Consider the following 17992-nt stretch of genomic DNA (forward strand, 5'->3'; position numbering starts at 1 on the left):
GCACAGTGGTTAGAGTGGCAGACTGAAGGGCTGCTGGTCTGAATCTGGTCAAAGGCACATAACTGGGTTGCAGGCTCCATCCCTGGCTCCAGTTGGGGCCCATGTGGGAGGCAACCAATGGATGTGTTTCTCTCACATTGATGTTTCTCACTCTATTTCTTCCCCGCCCCCATCCACTTTCTCTTAAAAAAATCTATGGAAAAAGATATCCTCAGGTAAGGATTAAATTTTTAAAAAGGCTGACATGGTAAACTTTTGTGAATTCCAGCCGGGGCTGGGAGGCTGGGCTGAGGGTGGGGGCTGCAGGGGGGAGGTGAGGCTGTCCCTGGGGTGGGGAAGGCTGGGCCAGGTGCCTGGCTGTGGGAGGTCAGAAGCCAGCCCGGGGCACTGAGGGAGGACCAGGCAGGTGACGGAGAAGCCCAGGCCTCCCACAGGCGTGGGGTTTGGCAACTGGGGGAAGGGTGCCTGCCCTCATTTTGCGGGACTGCAGGGAGGCGGTGAGTGGGCCCCGGAGCCTCTGGGTCCGCGCTGAGCCAGCACAGTCTGAGCGGGCGCCTGTCTGCATGCACGTCCCACCCCGGGAACCAGGCCCAGTCCACGCACCGCCTGCTGCCCTCTGAGAAGGTGCGGAGTCTCGTGGGCGGTTCTGGAAGTCACCGCCTTCGCTTCATTATGAGTTGTGAGTGGGCATCCCTTGGGGAAACACAGGGTTGGGGCCCTGCAAGCATCGGGATGCCACAGTTCGGTCAACCCGCCACCACATAAACTTACATGTGTTTTCAGTTTAAAGACAGCTTCTTTGGTAGCCATTGATGATTCATTCGCATGGAACCTACAGCCCCAGCAGTGTAAGTTGTGTCTGAATGAAGCTCAACCAACACGTGTATGTCCCCGAGGCACGTTGCAGCCCGTGCCCTTGGGAACTGCCCACAGCCCAGCACACTTACTTGGGGGCCACTCCAAACAGCAGTCAGAAATTAAAGCACAGACATGTGAGCTAAGGGACCGGCTGACACAGGAGGGAGCCTTAAACAAGAGGCAGCTGAGGCCGCAGCTGCGGACCCGGTGTTGGAAAAGACACCACGTGACCGGTATCCGCGGTGGGTGAGGGGAACGCCGACCCCACAGCCTGGGGCGATGACGCCCAGCCCCGTGCCCAGGCGCTGCCCAGGGGACGTGCTGAGTCCCGGCAGCAACTCCACGGCTCATTTTGCAGATGAGGACACACAGGCACAGAGGGGGAGGCCTGATTCTAAGCCGGTGTTCTGCGCGCGCGCTGGCTTGGCGGAGAGGGCGGGGCGTCTCGGGCTGGGGGCGGGAGGCCCGGAGGCTGATAGCCGGCTCAGCCACGCTCGGCCTCGGCCCCCCTCCCTGCACCTGGAGGCGCTCCTTGCAGCCGGGACACACGTCTCTACGGGCAGCTGAGCCACTTCCCAGGGGCAGCGGGACGCGTCTCGGCCCGACGTTCCTCCACTGCTCCCAACACCTGTCACTCACCCTCTTCACTTAGAAGCGAAACTTTGAAATGGAAACTTGGCGCCACTGTCCTGAAATGAGAATCGCCACCACTTGCCAGGCACTGAGACATCACACGCACAGACTGCAGGAAACAGAGCAAAGCCATCACACGCGTGTCGTGTGGATGCCGGTGCCGCCTAAGGCCTGGGAAAAGGGGAACGACCACGTGTAGGGAAGAAACTAAAGACCTCAGTGGCCACTGCTGCTTCCTCCCTGACTCAGGGATGAAGAGGAACTGCAGGGGGCGCTGTCTCTTTCAGGACATCCTGTCATTTGGAGAAGGGAGAGCTCCCCCACCCTCCCTCAGGCACAGGTGGGCCCCTCCCAACCCCGCCCCACAGCCCCTCTGCCCTCCCAGGCCCCGCCCACAGCCTGTTTGCCGCTAAGCCCCGCCCCACAGTCCCTCTGCCCCGGCTAGGCCCCGCCCCTCCGCCCGACGTCTCCTCCTAAGCCCCGCCCCAAATCCAGTTTGCCCCCGCTAGGCCCCGCCCCACAGCCCCTCTGCCCTCCCAGGCCCCGCCCCACAGCCCGTCTGCCCCTCCCAGGCCCCGCCCCACGGCCCGTCCGCTTCTCCCAGGCCCCGCCCCAGAGCCCGTCTGCCCCTCCCAGGCCCCGCCCCACAGCCCATATACCCCTCCTAAGCCCCGCCCCACAGCCCGTCTGCCCCTCCCGGGCCCCGCCCCACAGCCCATCGGCTCCCGCTAGGCCCCGCCCCACAGCGCCTCCAGCCCGCGAGGTGAAGGAGCAAGGAGTGGGCGACGAGCCCCTGATTGGCCCACCCGCCCGCAGAGCATTTGCTGGCCGAAGGGGCGGGCCCAGAGGCGCTGACGTCACGAAGGGAACACCTGGGGAGCAGCTGCCAGGCCGCGCAGAGCGCACCAGTGGGCACTGGGTTAAGATGCCAGGAAGTTCAGACCTTGGACCTCAGACCCCGCCTCCCGGACCCCGACCCGCCACCGCTCTGGGCGACTCCGAGCGTGGCTGGAGCGTGTCCTTCGTGGGCTGCGGCTTCCTGGTCTTCTACCACCTCGGGGTGACCCGCTGCCTGAGCGAGCGCGCCCCGCACCTCCTCCGCGACGCGCGCATGATCTTCGGTGCCTCTGCTGGGGCGCTGCACGGCGTCACCTTCCTCGCAGGTGTCCCTCTTGGTACGTCCAGGGCCGCCCCGGGCTCCTTGCCAGGAGGGGGCGCCCCCAGGCCTGGGCTGCGGACGACTCCTAAGGTTGCGGGGTGCCCGGTGGATCCCAGTTCCGACACGGAAACTGCAGGTGCATCCAGGGGACCCTGCAGACAGATGCCCCCTCCCTCCACTGCGTCCTCTCGCCTTGTGCGCGTGGGCTCTGTCGCCCAGTCTGGGAGGGGGCGCCTTGGGAGCGGCTCCTCTGGGCGTGGGAATCCCGAGCATCTCCTCACCCCACCCCCTTCTGGAGCCGGGGCTTGAAGGACGCCCCCATTCCCCATCACCTAGAGCTGCAGGCGGAAGGGAGCTTGTCGGAGGAGGCTGGAGGTGGAGCTGATCCTTGAGGTCCCCTGGGGAGGCTCTGGGCCAGCTGAGCTGCCAACAGGAAGAGTTGATTCTCCCTGGGTCCCACCGACCCGGATGAGGGCTGTGGCCTGTGTCCCGGGTGGGCACCTTCTTCCCTTCGGGGACTTAAGAGACTGGAGACAGCCCCACAGCTCCTCCCTGCTCCTGGCACCACTGGTGCAGCCCCGCCCTCCTGGGCGCAGACATCTCAGGCAGAAAGAGGGCAGGGCTCCTGGAGACCAGCTGGTTAGGCTGGAGGAGGTTGGGGGGCCATGATGGGTAGGGTGTGTGCAGGAGGTTAGGAGAACTATCTCCGCTCCTTCCCAGTGTTTCAGGCCCTTCCTCGGGGCTGGAGTGGCCCCTGGACCCCCGCACCATGCTCACCCTCCACACCCACTCAGGGCCGCAGGAAATGACAGCCCTCTAAGTTTTGTCAGGATTAACGTCTGTGCATGTGGAAGCCAGTGGGAGGGAGGGGTGTGGGCTGGAGCCCAGCTGGCCTAAAGGACTGGGGTGCAGCCTCCTCGGCTTAGGGTTCCCCATCAGGGGGCAGAGCTGGGAGCAAGGGGCAGTGTGGAGCTGTTGGCACCCAAAGGCCCAGAAGGAAGAGGATGCCCCTCATCAGCCCGTTTCCCTGGGCTCCTCAGGGACTTCCTCTTGGCTGCACCCAGGGCTGCTGGCAGGGACGCAGCCAGCAGGGCTGCCTCTGCTCTGGGGACAGGAGTCTCCTGCCAGGAGGGCAGCCCTGCCATTGGAGGGACCTCCTGCCATTGGAGGGACCTCCTGCCATTGGAGGGACCTGGGCTGAGTGGGAGGTGGGGATAGGGGGCCACCCTGGCTGCCTTCTCCCTGCAGGGGGAGGGGAGCAAAGGGCAGGATGTGACCTCCAGGGCAGCCAGTCCACCCCCCTCACCCCCCACCCCCAGGGCTATAGCAGTGCTAAAGCCAGTCCTTGTCCCCAAGGTGACCTGGAGCCACCCACGCGGTTGAACATTTAACTGGGGCTGTGACCCCAGGACCCCAATGAGGTGCAGAGCAGTGCAGGGGTTCCTATAGCAAGGGACAGGCCGAGCCTGGGGCTGTGCCCGCAGCACAGGGTGAGGCAGGTGAGAGGTGGAGGCAGGTGGGAGGTGGAGGCAGGTGAGAGGGGAGGCAGGTGGAAGGTGGAGGCAGGTGGAAGGTGGAGGCAGGTGAGAGGGGAGGCAGGTGGGAGGGGGAGGCAGGTGGGAGGTGGAGGCAGGTGGGAGGGGAGGCAGGTGAGAGGGGAGGCAGGTGGGAGGTGGAGGCAGGTGAGAGGGGAGGCAGGTGGGAGGGGGAGGCAGGTGGGAGGTGGAGGCAGGTGAGAGGGGAGGCAGGTGGGAGGGGGAGGCAGGTGGGAGGGGGAGGCAGGTGAGAGGGGAGGCAGGTGAGAGGGGAGGCAGGTGGGAGGTGGAGGCAGGTGAGAGGGGAGGCAGGTGGGAGGGGGAGGCAGGTGGGAGGGGGAGGCAGGTGGGAGGTGGAGGCAGGTGAGAGGGAGGCAGGTGGGAGGGGAGGCAGGTGGGAGGGGGAGGCAGGTGGGAGGGGGAGGCAGGTGAGAGGGGAGGCAGGTGGGAGGGGGAGGCAGGTGGGAGGGGGAGGCAGGTGGGAGGGGGAGGCAGGTGAGAGGGGAGGCAGGTGGAAGGGGGAGGCAGGTGAGAGGGGAGGCAGGTGAGAGGGGAGGCAGGTGAGAGGGGAGGCAGGTGGGAGGTGGAGGCAGGTGAGAGGGGAGGCAGGTGGGAGGGGGAGGCAGGTGAGAGGGGAGGCAGGTGGGAGGTGGAGGCAGGTGGGAGGGGAGGCAGGTGAGAGGGGAGGCAGGTGGGAGGGGGAGGCAGGTGGGAGGGGGATGCAGGTGGGAGGGGGAGGCAGGTGGGAGGGGGAGGCAGGTGGGAGGTGGAGGCAGGTGAGAGGGGAGGCAGGTGGGAGGGGGAGGCAGGTGGGAGGGGAGGCAGGTGGGAGGGGGAGGCAGGTGGGAGGGGGAGGCAGGTGGGAGGGGGAGGCAGGTGAGAGGGGAGGCAGGTGGGAGGGGGAGGCAGGTGGGAGGGGGAGGCAGGTGGGAGGGGGAGGCAGGTGGGAGGGGGAGGCAGGTGTGAGGGGAGGCAGGTGTGAGGGGGAGGCAGGTGGGAGGGGGAGGCAGGTGGGAGGGGGAGGCAGGTGGGAGGGGGAGGCAGGTGGGAGGGGAGGCAGGTGGGAGGTGCAGACAGGCTTCCCGCCCTGGTGTTGGCCCTGTGCTCTCTGGCCCCTGGAGTCAGGCCTCCCTGGCTCTGGCTCTGAGGGGGGAGGGGCAAGGAGAGCGCACCTGGGCCTCTGGAGGCCTTTCCCAAGGCCAGGCCGGGAGCGCGCTGTGCAACAGGAGCAGTGCAGGCCGCGCTGTCTGTCATTTTACGTTTCCCAGAGACAGGAAGCAAAAAGTAAGACACAGTGAAGTTAGCCTTGTTCATCCCAATATCACCAAGCGGTACCCTGCTCCCATTTAGTCAGTATAAGGGTGTGTTGAGATATTTTACATTCTATTTTCATTAAGTTTTGAGATCCTCTAACATCTCAGTTTGGACGATCCCCATTGTAAGGGCTCTGCAGCCATGTGAGAAGACAGCTCCCTCCGCCCGGTTTCTGGTCTTGCCACAGTTGCCCCTCTCCCAGGCGGCACATCCATCCCTCTGTGGGCTTGTCTCCCCACAGACATTACTCTGAAGTTCCTCACAGACCTTGTCGAGTCCGCCAGAAGCCGGACCATGAGCATCCTCCATCCGTCCTTCAACATAGTCAGGTCCCTCCGAGAAGCCCTCCACAGACACCTCCCGGACAACGTCCACCAGCTCATCTCAGGCAAAATGTGCATCTCGCTCACCCGAGTGTCCGACTGGGAAAACGTCCTGGTGTCCGAGTTTCAGTCCAAAGACGACGTTGTGGACGTAAGCGGTGGGCCTGTCTGTTGCTGGCAGTGAGGGGCGGTTTCATTCTGGGAGTCACACGGAGAGGCTGGCACAGGCCACCTGCCCCCTTTCTTACACGGACAAGCACCTGGCCGGCCGGGACGCTGCCTGCTGCCTGAACCCTGTGATGTACACGCTGTGCCCCCCGTGGTCTGGGCCACAGCCTGAGAAACCCTGGGCGCCCAGCACAGGTTCCATGTTAAAGGATGGCTCCGCATCCTGCAGGCTTGGCTTTGTCCACCTCCTCAGGGCCCTGTCCCTCGGTGTCCCTCCTGCACGGGATGCGTGTTCCTGCAGGAGAACAGCATGAGAGAAGCCGCGAGAGGCGGAACCTCTTCCTCGGGGCCCAGCCCAGAGGACGTTGTTTGCAAGGTCACAATCCAGTGCATTTGCCCGATGCCTTCATGGGGGATCAATAGACTCTTCACTTCACACAGGTCTGCAGTGCAGAGTGGCCTGGCCCGTAGAACCAGCTGCATCTCAGCAGCCCCAACCATCTGTCATTGAACCTTGTTTCTGGAAGTTTCTTCTCTTCAGCCAGCACCTGTCCCTCCCACAGGAGTCCTTTCTCTCTGTGAGTCAGTGTTGTGTGCTGCTTAATGCTCTCCAGCCGGTGCTACTCCATTGTGGTCCCTGGACCCGTGTGGGCATCACCTGGGAGCCTGTGAGACTTGCAGTCTGAGGCCCCTCCCCCAAGCTGCTGCCCCGGAATCCCGGGCCAGGGTCCAGGGCCAGCGGGTCGAGCAGCTTGAGTCTGATCCAGTCCTTCCCAGTCAGTCATCGCGTCCACAGCTCCAGGTCCGGTCTGCGATGGCCACTGGGACTCTCGTGGGCAGCAGGGACAGGAAGTTGATGTCCGCAGACTGTGGTGATAAGGCGCTTATACTTGGGGCTGAAATGCTATTGTGTGGTTGGTTCAAAGTTCATTCAACCCATTAATTAAAGTGCCTACTGTGTGCAAAGAGCACTTTCAGACCAGCTGCTCTTCTCACTCACAGAGAGAAGGCTCAGGGAGGCCCAGGGGAATGAAGGGCCTACTGCTTTGCCTGTGGTTTCACTCCCTTTTGTCTTCACAGGCCTTGATCTGTTCCTCCTTCATCCCTTTCTTCTTTGGCTTAATCCCTCCGACCTTCAGAGGCGTGGTAAGTCTGCTCTTAAACTGTGTTCGCAGGGTGCTGGGCGCAGGCATCCCAGGTCCCCAAAAGCAGAGCCCTGTGTCTCTCAGCCTTGAACCAGAGATTCCATCGCTGCCCCTCCATTCCCACCCACCCCCAGCCCAACCACCTTCACCAAGAATCCACTATCTGGCTTTCTGTTGGACAGGCTGCTTCACTTAATTTTTGTTGTTAAGCCTCAGCAGAAGGTATTTTTTCCATTGATTGTTAGATAGAGCGGAAGGGATGAGGGAGGGGAGAGATAGATAGATAGATGGATGGATGGATGGATGGATGGATAGATAGATAGATAGATAGATAGATAGATAGATAGATGGATAGAGAAACATCGGTGTGAGAGAGACTCATCAATTGGGTGCATCCAGCACTCAGAGCGAGGCCGGGGATCTATCCTGCAGCCCCGGTAGGTGCCGATGACCAGGAATGGAGCCCGAGACCTGTGGTGCTCGGGCTGACACTCTAACCACCGACACACACCGGCCAGGGCAGGGTCACTTCATCTTCCCCTGCGCGCCGGGGACAGGTGCCCGGGGGCCTAAGACTCAGCCGCTCCCTTAAGCTGAGCTTCGCTCTCAGGGTGGAGTGATTCAGTTCCCTCTGGGACTGACTGTCCTTCCAGCCCGTGGCTTGGGGCAGAGCTGCCGACAGAGCTACGGTTCAGTTCCATCGGCAAGCACTCTCTGTAGACACATGCGGCTGATGGCGAGCCCTGCCCGGCAGAGTCCGAGTGGAGCGTGTGCTCTGCGGGCTCTGGGCTGCGTGCTGGGCTGTGCAGCACCAGGGCAGCTCCTTCCTGGGCAGCCGTCACCCACTGAGATGATTGCCTGCCACCCCCCCCCACCCGGACATCTGTCCTGTCTGCGGACAGTTGAGGATGTCACAATAAGGGACACTGGTTTGACAGGTGCAGACTCTCCACATTGTACTGGCCCCGCCTGCCCAGCCGCAGGTGTTGACAGAGGCTCCCCAAGCCCGTCCTCCCCCATAGCCTCTGCCCATAATCTGAGCACCAGGGACCCTGCCAGAGCCTCTGACTGGACGTGTTTCTCTCTCCCTCACAAGCGGTATGTGGATGGAGGGTTTACTGATATTAGATCCTGCTTTGATGACAAGACGACCATCACCGTGTCGCCCTTCCTTGGGGAGCATGACATCTGTCCTAAGGTCAAGTCCACGAACTTCCTGCATATGGACGTGTGCAGCCTCAGTCTCCGCTTCTGCTTGGAGAACGTCCACCTGATCAACCAAGTCCTATTCCCCCCGGATGTGAAGGTGAGTGGGGCTGTTTGTTCTGGGGGCTGCAGCTCCGTGCTCTTGTTCGCTTGGGGACCCAGCAGTGTCTCTACGCAAACCAACCAAACAGACCCCTCAATGAATAGGGACCGGAGAAGAGTCACTTGTCCCTGAAGGTCAGTGGTGCCCCAGGAGGGCTTCCAGGAGGAGGTGTCCCCGAATCAACTGGGGACATTTAAACTCTGTTGCCTCTCAGGACTGTGGTTCTAGTGCAGTCGACCTTCCTGCTCCACAGGTTTCCCACCTGTGGATTCAACCAACCACACATCAAAAATATTCTAGCCCTAATTGGTTTGGCTCAGTGGATAGAGCATCGGCCTGTGGACCGAAGGGTCCTGGGTTCAATTCATGTCAAGGGCACATACCTCGGTTGCAGGCTCCTCCCCACCCTGGATCTGGCCATGCTTGTGCAGGCAGAAACTAATCGATGTGTTTCTCTCTGCACTCTCTCTTCCATTCTCTGTGAAATTCAATGGAAAAATATCCTTGGGTGAGGATTTAAATATATATATATATACACTAGAGGCCTGGTGCACAAAAATTTGTGCACTCAGTGGGGGAGAGGGGTCCCTCAGCCCCGCCTGTGCCCTCTCGCAGTCTGGGACCCCTCAGGAGATAACAACCTGCTGGCTTAGTCCTGCTCCCGGGTGGCAGAGGGCAGGCCCAATCCCTAGGTGCAGCCCCTGGTCAGGCTCAGAGCAGGGCCAATTGGGGAGTTGAGGCGCTGCCCCCTGTCATGCACAGAGCAGGGTGGATCGGGAGGTTGCGATGCCACCCTCAGTCACGCTCAGGGTAGGGCTGATTTGGGGGTGGGACACCGCCCCCTGTCACACTCAAGGCAGGGTCAATGGGAAGGTTGCGGCGCCACCCCCTGTCATGCACAGAGCAGGGCCCATCAGGGGGTTGGGGCACTGCCCCCTGTCACGCACAGAGCAGGGCCCATCAGGGGGTTTGGGGCTCCGTACCCTGTCACGCACAGAGCAGGGCCGATTAGGGGGTTGAGGAGCTCCCCCCGTCACTCACAGAGTAGGGCCGATAGGGGAGTTGGGGCACCGCCCCCTGTCACACACAGAGCAGGGCGGATCAGGGGGTTGGGGCGCCGCCCTCTATCACCCACAGAGCAGGGCCGATCAGAGGGTTGGGGCGCCGCCACTGTCACACTCAGGGCAGGGCCGATGGGGAGGTTATGGCTCTACCCCATCACACACAGAGCAGGGTCCGTGGGGGCGGGGGGTGTCGCACCCTGTCACACACAGAGCAGGGCCGATCAGGGGGTTGGGACACCACAGCCTGTCACACACAGAGCCACAGGGCCATCAGGGCTTTGGGGAGCTCCCCCCGATCAGGTACAGAGCAGGGCTGATCTGGGGGTTGGGGCGCCTTCCCCTGTCATGAACAGAGCAGGGCGGATAGGGAGGTTGTGGCCCTGCCCCCTGTCACACACACAGCCACAGGGCAGTCAGGGGGTTTGGGCGCTGCCCCCTGTCACGCTGATCCCGGTGCCAGGAGGCCTCGTGGCTTCGCTGATCCCGGTGTTGGGAGGCATATTACCCTTTTACTATATAGGATAGAGGCCTGGTGCACGGGTGGGTGCCAGCAGGTTTGCCCTGAAGGGTGTCCTGGATCAGGGTGGGGGTCCCCACTGGGGTGCCTGGCCAGCCTGGGTGAGGAGATGATGGCTGTTTGCAGCTGGTCACACACCCTTCAGGGTGGGGGTCCCCACTGCGGTGCCTGGCCAGTCTGGGTGAGGGGCTTAGGGCTGTTTTCAGGCTGGCGGGTGACTAAAGCTCCCAACCACTCCTTTTTTTTTTTTTTTTTTTTTTTTATTCTGGGCCAGCTTTAGCTCTGAGGCTTGGCTCCAGCTCTTAGGCATCTGCTGCTGAAAGCAGGTATCTGGTTTGTTTGGGTTCTATAATTGAAACACTGTTTCAACTCCAGCTCTGAGATCCCGGGCTCGCTGAAAGCAGGTTTCTGGGGTTTTGTTTAGCTTCTAAATTTGTAACAATGTTTCAAACTGCAAGCTCAGAGGCTGGCAGCGGCAGGCGGGGAGCGTTGGAGTCCTCCGTCACTGAAGCAAGCAAGCCTCATGTTCACTTCAAGCTTCCTGGCTGCCGGCCGCCATCTTGGCTGGCAGTTAATTTGCATGTTGCCCTGATTAGCCAATGGGAAGGGTAGCGGAGGTACGGCTAATTACCATGTTTCTCTTTTATTAGATAGGATACACACACACACACACACACTAGTATATATATATTAGAGGCCTGGTGCATACATTCGTGCACTGTGGGGACGGGGAGGGTGCCCTCAGCCCAGCCTTCACCATCTCACAGTCTGGGACCCCTCAGGAGATGTCATCGGACCTAAGCCAGCAGTCGGAAATTCCCCGAGGGGTCCTTAGCACAGCAGCGGAGGCAGGAGAGGCTACCACCACTACTGCTGTGCTGGCCAGCTGTGAACCCAGCTTCTGGCCATGAGCCCACAGGGGGAGCACACTGACCACCAGGGGGCAGCTTGTGCATTGAGCGTCTGCCCCCAGGTGTTCAGTGCACGTCATAGTGACCCGTCGTTCCGCCGTTTGGTCAATTTGCATATTAGGGTTTTATTATATAGGACTAGAGGCCCAGTGCACAAATTCGTGCACAGGTGGGGTCCCTCGGGGTGGCCTGCGGGTTTCGGGCCAAAACCAGCAGTTCAACACCGCCTGCCGCTCCTGCCTGCCACGCCTGCTCATCCCAGCCCTACTGCACCTGCCACAGGCTCACACCCTGTCAGTCACAATCGGGAGAGGCTCACACCGCCCAGCAGTGCTCACTAACTGTGAGCCCTGCACCCAAGGGGGGGCGGCCTGGGATGTGATCAGCCCTCCAGGCAGGAGGTGGTGCTTGCCAGCCGGGGATCAGGATCCATCCCGCTGACGTTCATACCATTTGTTGGGAGCCACCTGGTGGCCGCTTTTATATGGTTTCATCTTTGCTGAGCGTCTAGGGAGGGGAAGCGGCCATGGCGCCTGAGGCCGACTTCCAGGAGGCCGGTGGTGCTGTTGGGGATCTTGCCAGCGGAGTGGTCTGTCAGTGCCTGGCCCGTTCTCCGGAGATTGGACCTGCAGAACTACTGAGGGAGTGTGGTGGGCCACCGGGACGGGTTGGTCAGCTGAGGGCACTCCTGCTGTGGGAGTGCACTGACCACCAGGGGGCAGCTCCCGCATTAAGCGTCTGCCCCTTGGTGGTCAGTGTGCATCATAGCGACCGGTCATTTGGTTACTTAAGCGTGTGTGTCTGTGTGTGTGTGTGTGTATTCCAGAAAGTCTCAAAATGCAAAACTTGAATTTGCCCCTCGCCGCGCCCTACCCTGAATCCACAGAGTGACGTGGAGTCGGGTGCCTGCTGTAGCCTGTGTGCAAACCCTGCACCATTTACGTGAGGGACTAGAGCGTCCATGAATGCCGGTGCCTGAGAGGAGCCCTGGACCAGTCCCAGATCCTGGGGAGACTGTTTGTGGGTGCAGCCTGGGCGGTAGGATGTGTCGCGTTACCCACGTGATCTTATTTGTGGCCACGGTCACGAACCATGCAGCACTGTGGTGGCTGTAGTATGCCTTCCCACCCCAACAGTAAGGGGGTGTGTGGACATGGGCCCTAACGGGGCTTGGGGGCCCAGGAGGCTGCAGGGAAGTGGGCAGGACAGTGAGCAGCCCGCAAGGGCTCCCCCTGGAGGCAAGGCCGGGCACCAGCTGGCTGGTGTGGGTGGTTTGTGCACAGAGCAGGGGATGCAGCTGTAACTGTCCCCCAAGGACCAGGACAAGCCTGTCATGCTGGGTGACAGCAAAGGCCCCATGGAGGGGTGTCGTTCCTGCCCAGTCCCTTGTCCGGCCATGCCCGGCCCATGGAGGCGCTCAGAGTTTGAAGGCGTCTTCAGTTTAAGTGAGCGAGGCTGAGCCCGTCGGCCGGGAGTTCACTTGCTTGCTGGCTTCCAGGTGCTGGGGGAGATCTGCCTGCGAGGGTACTTGGATGCGGGCAGGTTCCTGGAAGAAAAAGGTACGTATGAGCTGGGGAGCAGACGAGCCCTTTTCTCTAAAAAAAAAATTAAAAAAGAAAAGAAAATATATGGTTTTATTGGTTTCAGAGAGAGGAAGGGAGGAGGGAGAATCCGCAGCGCGGGCAGTGCGCTGGCCGGGAACAGAACCGTGCCCTCCGGGTTCATGGGTTGAGGCTCGTCCACTGAGCCACACTGGCCGGGCCAGATGAGCCTTTGCCTCCGCTGTTGGTCAGCAGCCTCAGAAAGCCCCAGCGCCTGTGCCCTCACTCGGTGAGGAGTCGGGCTCCTGACACGTTCGCGTGGAACCCACCGTAAGATGTGTTCAGGGCTGCTTTTCTTCGATGCTACACGTTGGCTCCTGTACTGACCGCGTCCATTAGCCTGAGGACGAGACCAAGGAGCCCGTCTGGTCACCAGGACCTGCACGTGTTACCCACTCAGGAAGTGTACATTGTGGCCCTTCCAGGTGCCACGCACGTGGCTGAGTGCGGGGGCCCTGCCACCAGGAGCTCACTCTGGGGATGGATGACGTGTGGAGGGATGACATGCAGAGGGCGGGACAGGATGTGGGCTGCTACAGGGCCACACAGGAGGGAGCTGCAAGGCCTGGGGGAAAGGAGGGCTTCCAGGAGGAGGTGACTCCACTTTGGAGATGGATAGGAGGGGAAAAGGCCTGTGTAACTGCAGTGGCTGAGAGATGGACAGAGGAGAGCCGCCAGCTGGGGCCCGTGCGCGTGGTGAAGCCTGCACTGCGGCAGTAGGGAGCCACGGAGGGCTGCTGAAGCAGGAGGGAGGGAGGCCAGAGGGGAGCGTGGGAAGGCCCCTCTGGATGTCTGGTGGCCGCTGGCCTCCTGTCATGGGTGGGTGGGTGTGTGAGTCATGCCCCCTGTCTCCGTGCCCCGCGTAGGCATCTGTGACAGGCCCCGTCTGAGCCCGAGTGTGCCCTTGGCAGCGCCCGAGTTCCTTCTGTTCTCCTGGGAAACCGCGAGCCCAGAGGCTTCCCTGGGGGCGGCTACCTGGCAGGGGAGGCCCGAGGTGGCCGAGCTGCTGGCCCACCTGAGTGTCAGCCTCCGGCCCTGGGACGAGAGCATCCTGGAGACCCTGTCGCCCAAGCTCATCGCGGGTGAGATGCCTCTGGCGGGACGGCAGGGTGCTGCTCTCTGTTGCTGAGGCTCAGAGGGCTTCTCTCCGGGTTGGGGAGGAGGTGATGCTGCCACGGGGAGGAGAGGCCCCACCTCCTGGCACCATCTCCCCACCCGGGTGCCTTGCTCAGCCTCCCTTCCCCGTGTGCACGGCCAGAGAAAGCCACACTCCCGGTGAGCCTGTTGTGAGTTAAGCAGGCATGCGCCCAGTTCCTGGGTCTGGGCGCACCCAGACCACCATTCTTCCAGAACACCATTCTCTGCCTGGGCCCCGTCTCCATGCCTTCTTTCTGGAGGAGCCTGTCTGCCTCCCCTTCCCCAAACCCTCAGCTTTGAACTTGTCCTTGAACGACGATAGTGCATTTGATCATGTCGTCAGACACCAGATGGGCCAGGAGTGCAAACCAGGCACTGGGAGAAATTCAAAGATAAACGCGACGCTGGTGCCCAGGTTGCTACGATTTGAGGGTCCTGAGGCCACGATGAAGGGGAAACAGAAGCCAGGGCTCCAGGCAGAAGAGGGCGTGTTGGGAAAGCCCATAAGGCGGGTGGGGTTGGGGGTTTGAGGATTCGTGTCTCCTCCAGGGAGAGCTGCCAGTGGGACAGTTGATCCAGGGCCCGTGGCTGTCCCAGGGCTGTTCTGGCCGCACTCCCTGCTCCATGGCATGGGCCCGGCTTCTGATTCTTTGGCAGCAGGATCTGTGTGTTTCACTGGAATTGCAGGCAGCACCTGGGTGAGGTTACACTGGGGGGAACGCCCCTCCCCCCATGGTATCTTTCAGGCCTGAGTGAGGCATGTAGACCCCGAGGTGGCTGCTGGAGCAAGATCTGCAGCTTCCTACCGGTGAAGGTCATGTCTTACGTGATGCTGCCCTGTACGCTGCCCGTGGAGTCCGCGCTCGCGGTGGCCCAGAGGTGAGCAGTGTGGGCGGCTTTGTGTCTCGGCGGTTGAGTGAGGGTTAAGGGAGAGCTCGCCTAAGGCCCCACGCCTGGCCTGGCTCCGTGCAGGGCAGTAGGGGTCACAGTCTATAGGGTCTGTCCCTGAGACGTGCCTCGTGCTGAGGCCTGGCCCAACCCACGTCTTTCTTTTTATTCATTTTTTATTGATTGATTTTAGAGAGTGGAAGGGGGAGAGAGAGAGAGAGAGAGAGAGAGAGAGAGAGAGAGAGAGAGATCATTTTGTTGTTCCACCCATTTATGCATTCATTGGTTGATTCCTGTGTGTGCCCTGGCCAGTGATTGGACCCACAACCTTGTCCTACCCAGATGATGCTCTCAGCCAACTGACCTACCTGGTCAGGGCTGTCACCTCCTTTGCCGTTGCTGATGGAGGCTTGTCACTTCTTGCAGCTCCGCCCTTTTATTTGGGGACTGTATCCCGGGGAAGGAGGGACTTGAGGCAAACAGGTGTGCACCCAGAGTCCTGGGCATTCATTTTACTCAGCTTTCTTACAGTTGACTTGGGTGTTTACTTCCTTTTTAGTGGGTTAATCTAGGGTGTCCATCTTACTGGTATATTTGACTAGAGGCCCAATGCACGAATATTCGTGCAAGAGTAGGCTGTCCTTGCCCCAGCTGCCAGCACCGGCTTCCTCCGGAAGGACATCCGGAATGATGTCCGGTCTAATTAGCATATTAACCTTTTATTATTATAGATTTTATTATTTAAATTTATCTCTATTGTTGAAAGTATTACAGATGTCCCCCTTTTCCCCCCAGTGGCCCCCCCCACCCTGCTCCCACCTCCTCCCCCCACTTTTGTCTGTCCATGGGCTGTGCATACATGGATTAGCCTCTCCCCCTTCCCTCTAAATACGTCAGTTTGTGGCCTGCTTTGCTGTCTAGATCTTTTTTGTTCATCAGTTCAGTTTATTTTATTCATTAGCTTCCACATAGGAGTGAGATCATGGAAACTTGTTTTCTCTGACTGGCTTATTTCACTTAGCGTAGCACCTCTATGCTGTTCAAAGGGAATGAGATCCTTACTTATTACTGCTGTGTAGTATTCCATGGTATAAATATTCCACAGCGTTTTTATGACTCATCTGCTGATGGGCACTTGGGCTGTTTCCAAATCTTAGCTATTGTGAATAATACTGCTATGAATGTAAGGGAGCATACATTCTTTCTGATTGGTGTTTCTGGTTTCTTAGGGTATATTTCTAGAAGTGGGACCACTGGGTCAAATGGGAGTTCCATTTTTAATTTTTCCACAGTGGCTGCACCAGTCTGCATTCCCACCAGCAGTGCACGAGGGTTCCCTCTTCTCCACATCCTTGCCAGCACTTGTCGTTTGTTGATTTGTTGATGGTAGCCATCCTGGCAGGTGTGAGGTGATACCTCATTATCATTTGGATTTGCATTTTTCTAATTATTAGTGACGCTGGGCATTTTTTCATGTGTCTCTTGGCCATTTGTATGCCCTCTTTGGAGAAGTGTCTATTCAGGTCTTCTACCCATTTTTTAATTGGACTGTTTGTCTACCACTTGTTGCGTTAGATGAGTATTTTATACATTTTTGGAAAACCCCTTAGCAGATGTATCAGTGGCAAATATGTTCTCCCATGCAGTGGGCTCCCTTTTCATTTTGATGCTGGTGTCTTTGGCTGTGCAGAAGCTTTTTATTTTGGTATATTCCCTCTTGTTTAGTTTTTCTGTTGTTTCTCTTGCCCTAGGTGATGCATTTTGAAGTCTTTTTCGTCAGATATGAGTATTGCTACCCCAGGTTTTTTTCTTTCATTTCCATTGGCAGGGAAAATGCTTCCATCCCTTCACTTTCACCCTGTGGGAGTCTTTTGTTCTGAGGTGGGACTTTGTAGACAGCCTACATATGGGTTACATTTTCCACCCATTCAGCCACCCTATGGGTTTGATTGGAGCATCTGAGCCATTTACATTTAAGGTTATTATGGATAGGTACTTATTTGTTCCTATTTTTATTCTTTATGCCTGTATCCCCCCCCTCCCCATTTCTTCTTACAACAGTCCCTGTAGCATTTCTTGCGGTTTTGGTTTGGCGGTGATAAACTATCTTAGCCATTTTTTGTCGGTGAAGCTATTTATTTCACTTTCAATTTGGAATGATAGCCTTGCTGGTTAGAGTAGTCTTGGATTCGGTCCCTTGCTTTTCATTACTTTGTATACGTCATGCCAGTCCCTTCTGGCCTGAAGTGTTTCTATTGAGAAATCAGCTGACGGTCTAATGGGAGCTCCCTTGTAGGTAACTTTCTGTCTCTCTTGGTGCCTGTAAGATTCTTCGTCTTTAACGTTTGCCATTTTAATTTTGATGTGCCCAGCTGTGAGTCTTTTTGGGTTCATCTTGATTGGGACTGTCTGTGTTTCCTGAACTTGAGTGCTTCAGTCCATCTTTTAAAGTCCAACCCATCCTTCAAAATCCAGCTCCATTCGTCCACCCATGGACCTTCCCAGGTCCCTTCCCGCCCCAACAAATTAGCATCCTGTTCCCACACCATCTTTCCCTGCGCAGAAGTTCAGGCACTTATCAAAGCCCAGGCATGGGCCCTAGCCCGTTTTGCTCAGTGGATAGAGCATCGGCCTGCGGACTGAAGGGTCCTGGGTTTGATTCCGGTCAAGGCACATGCCTGGGTTGTGGGCTCAATCCCTAGTAGGGAGCACACAGGAGGCAGCCAATCAATGATTCTCTCTCATCATTGATGTTTCTATCTCTCTCCGTCTCCCTTCCTCTCTGAGATCTATTTTAAAAATTAAAAAGAGTTCTGTGCCTTCACTCAGCTTAAAAAAAAAAAAGATAAAAGGCCAGGCGTGGGGTCCTTTGGGGCCAGGGGCACGAAGTCTGTGGAGGCCGTGGTCAGGCTTCCTCTGCTGGACTTCCATGCGGACACGTGCAGTCGGGCTGGTGGAGGGGGTGGTGTCTCCACTCCAAGCTTCAGGCATCTTGCCTCAGACAAGCAGAATCCGGGAAATCCAGCCTTCTCCTGTGATTGCCATGGAAACCCCTCCAGCTTTCCTGACTAAAGAGCGGCCGAAGTTTGGGGCTTTTAGGTTGGCTTGTCCGAACCCACCTTCTGAGGATTTATCCAACTGGGATTAGACGTGAGCCCCGTAGTTTAGTGGCACAAGGGGCCTGTTGTTAAGCTGGCTGCCTTTCGTTCAGCTTTTGTTTGGTTCACTTCGTTTGGCTCATCTTCCTGCTGACAGTGTGTGTGTGTGTGTGTGTGTGTGTGTGTGTGTGTCTGTCTGTCTGCTTTTATCCTGCAGGCTGGTGCTGTGGGTTCCCGACATCCCTGCCGACGTCCGGTGGCTGTTGTCCATCACCTCCCATGTTTGTTCTCGAGGGATGACGCATCTGCTCTCCACGTCCTCGCGGGTGTAG

At 58.9% G+C, this 17992-nt stretch overlaps 1 protein-coding gene across 1 annotated transcript; it reads left to right on the forward strand.

The window, feature by feature from the left end:
• Positions 1–2416: 2416 nt before the first annotated feature.
• LOC308514033 (1-acylglycerol-3-phosphate O-acyltransferase PNPLA3-like) lies at positions 2417–17992 on the forward strand (the record flags this gene model as incomplete). The annotated part of the gene is made up of 8 exons (XM_081084061.1): positions 2417–2666; positions 5741–5973; positions 7071–7136; positions 8232–8441; positions 12435–12495; positions 13404–13619; positions 14421–14553; positions 17878–17992. 8 exons carry the CDS (start codon positions 2417–2419, stop codon positions 17990–17992), a joined length of 1284 nt encoding a protein of 427 aa, XP_080940187.1.

The sequence above is a fragment of the Myotis nattereri genome, assembly GCF_964212035.1.
Source record: "Myotis nattereri genome assembly, chromosome: 2".
NCBI lineage: Eukaryota > Metazoa > Chordata > Mammalia > Chiroptera > Vespertilionidae > Myotis > Myotis nattereri.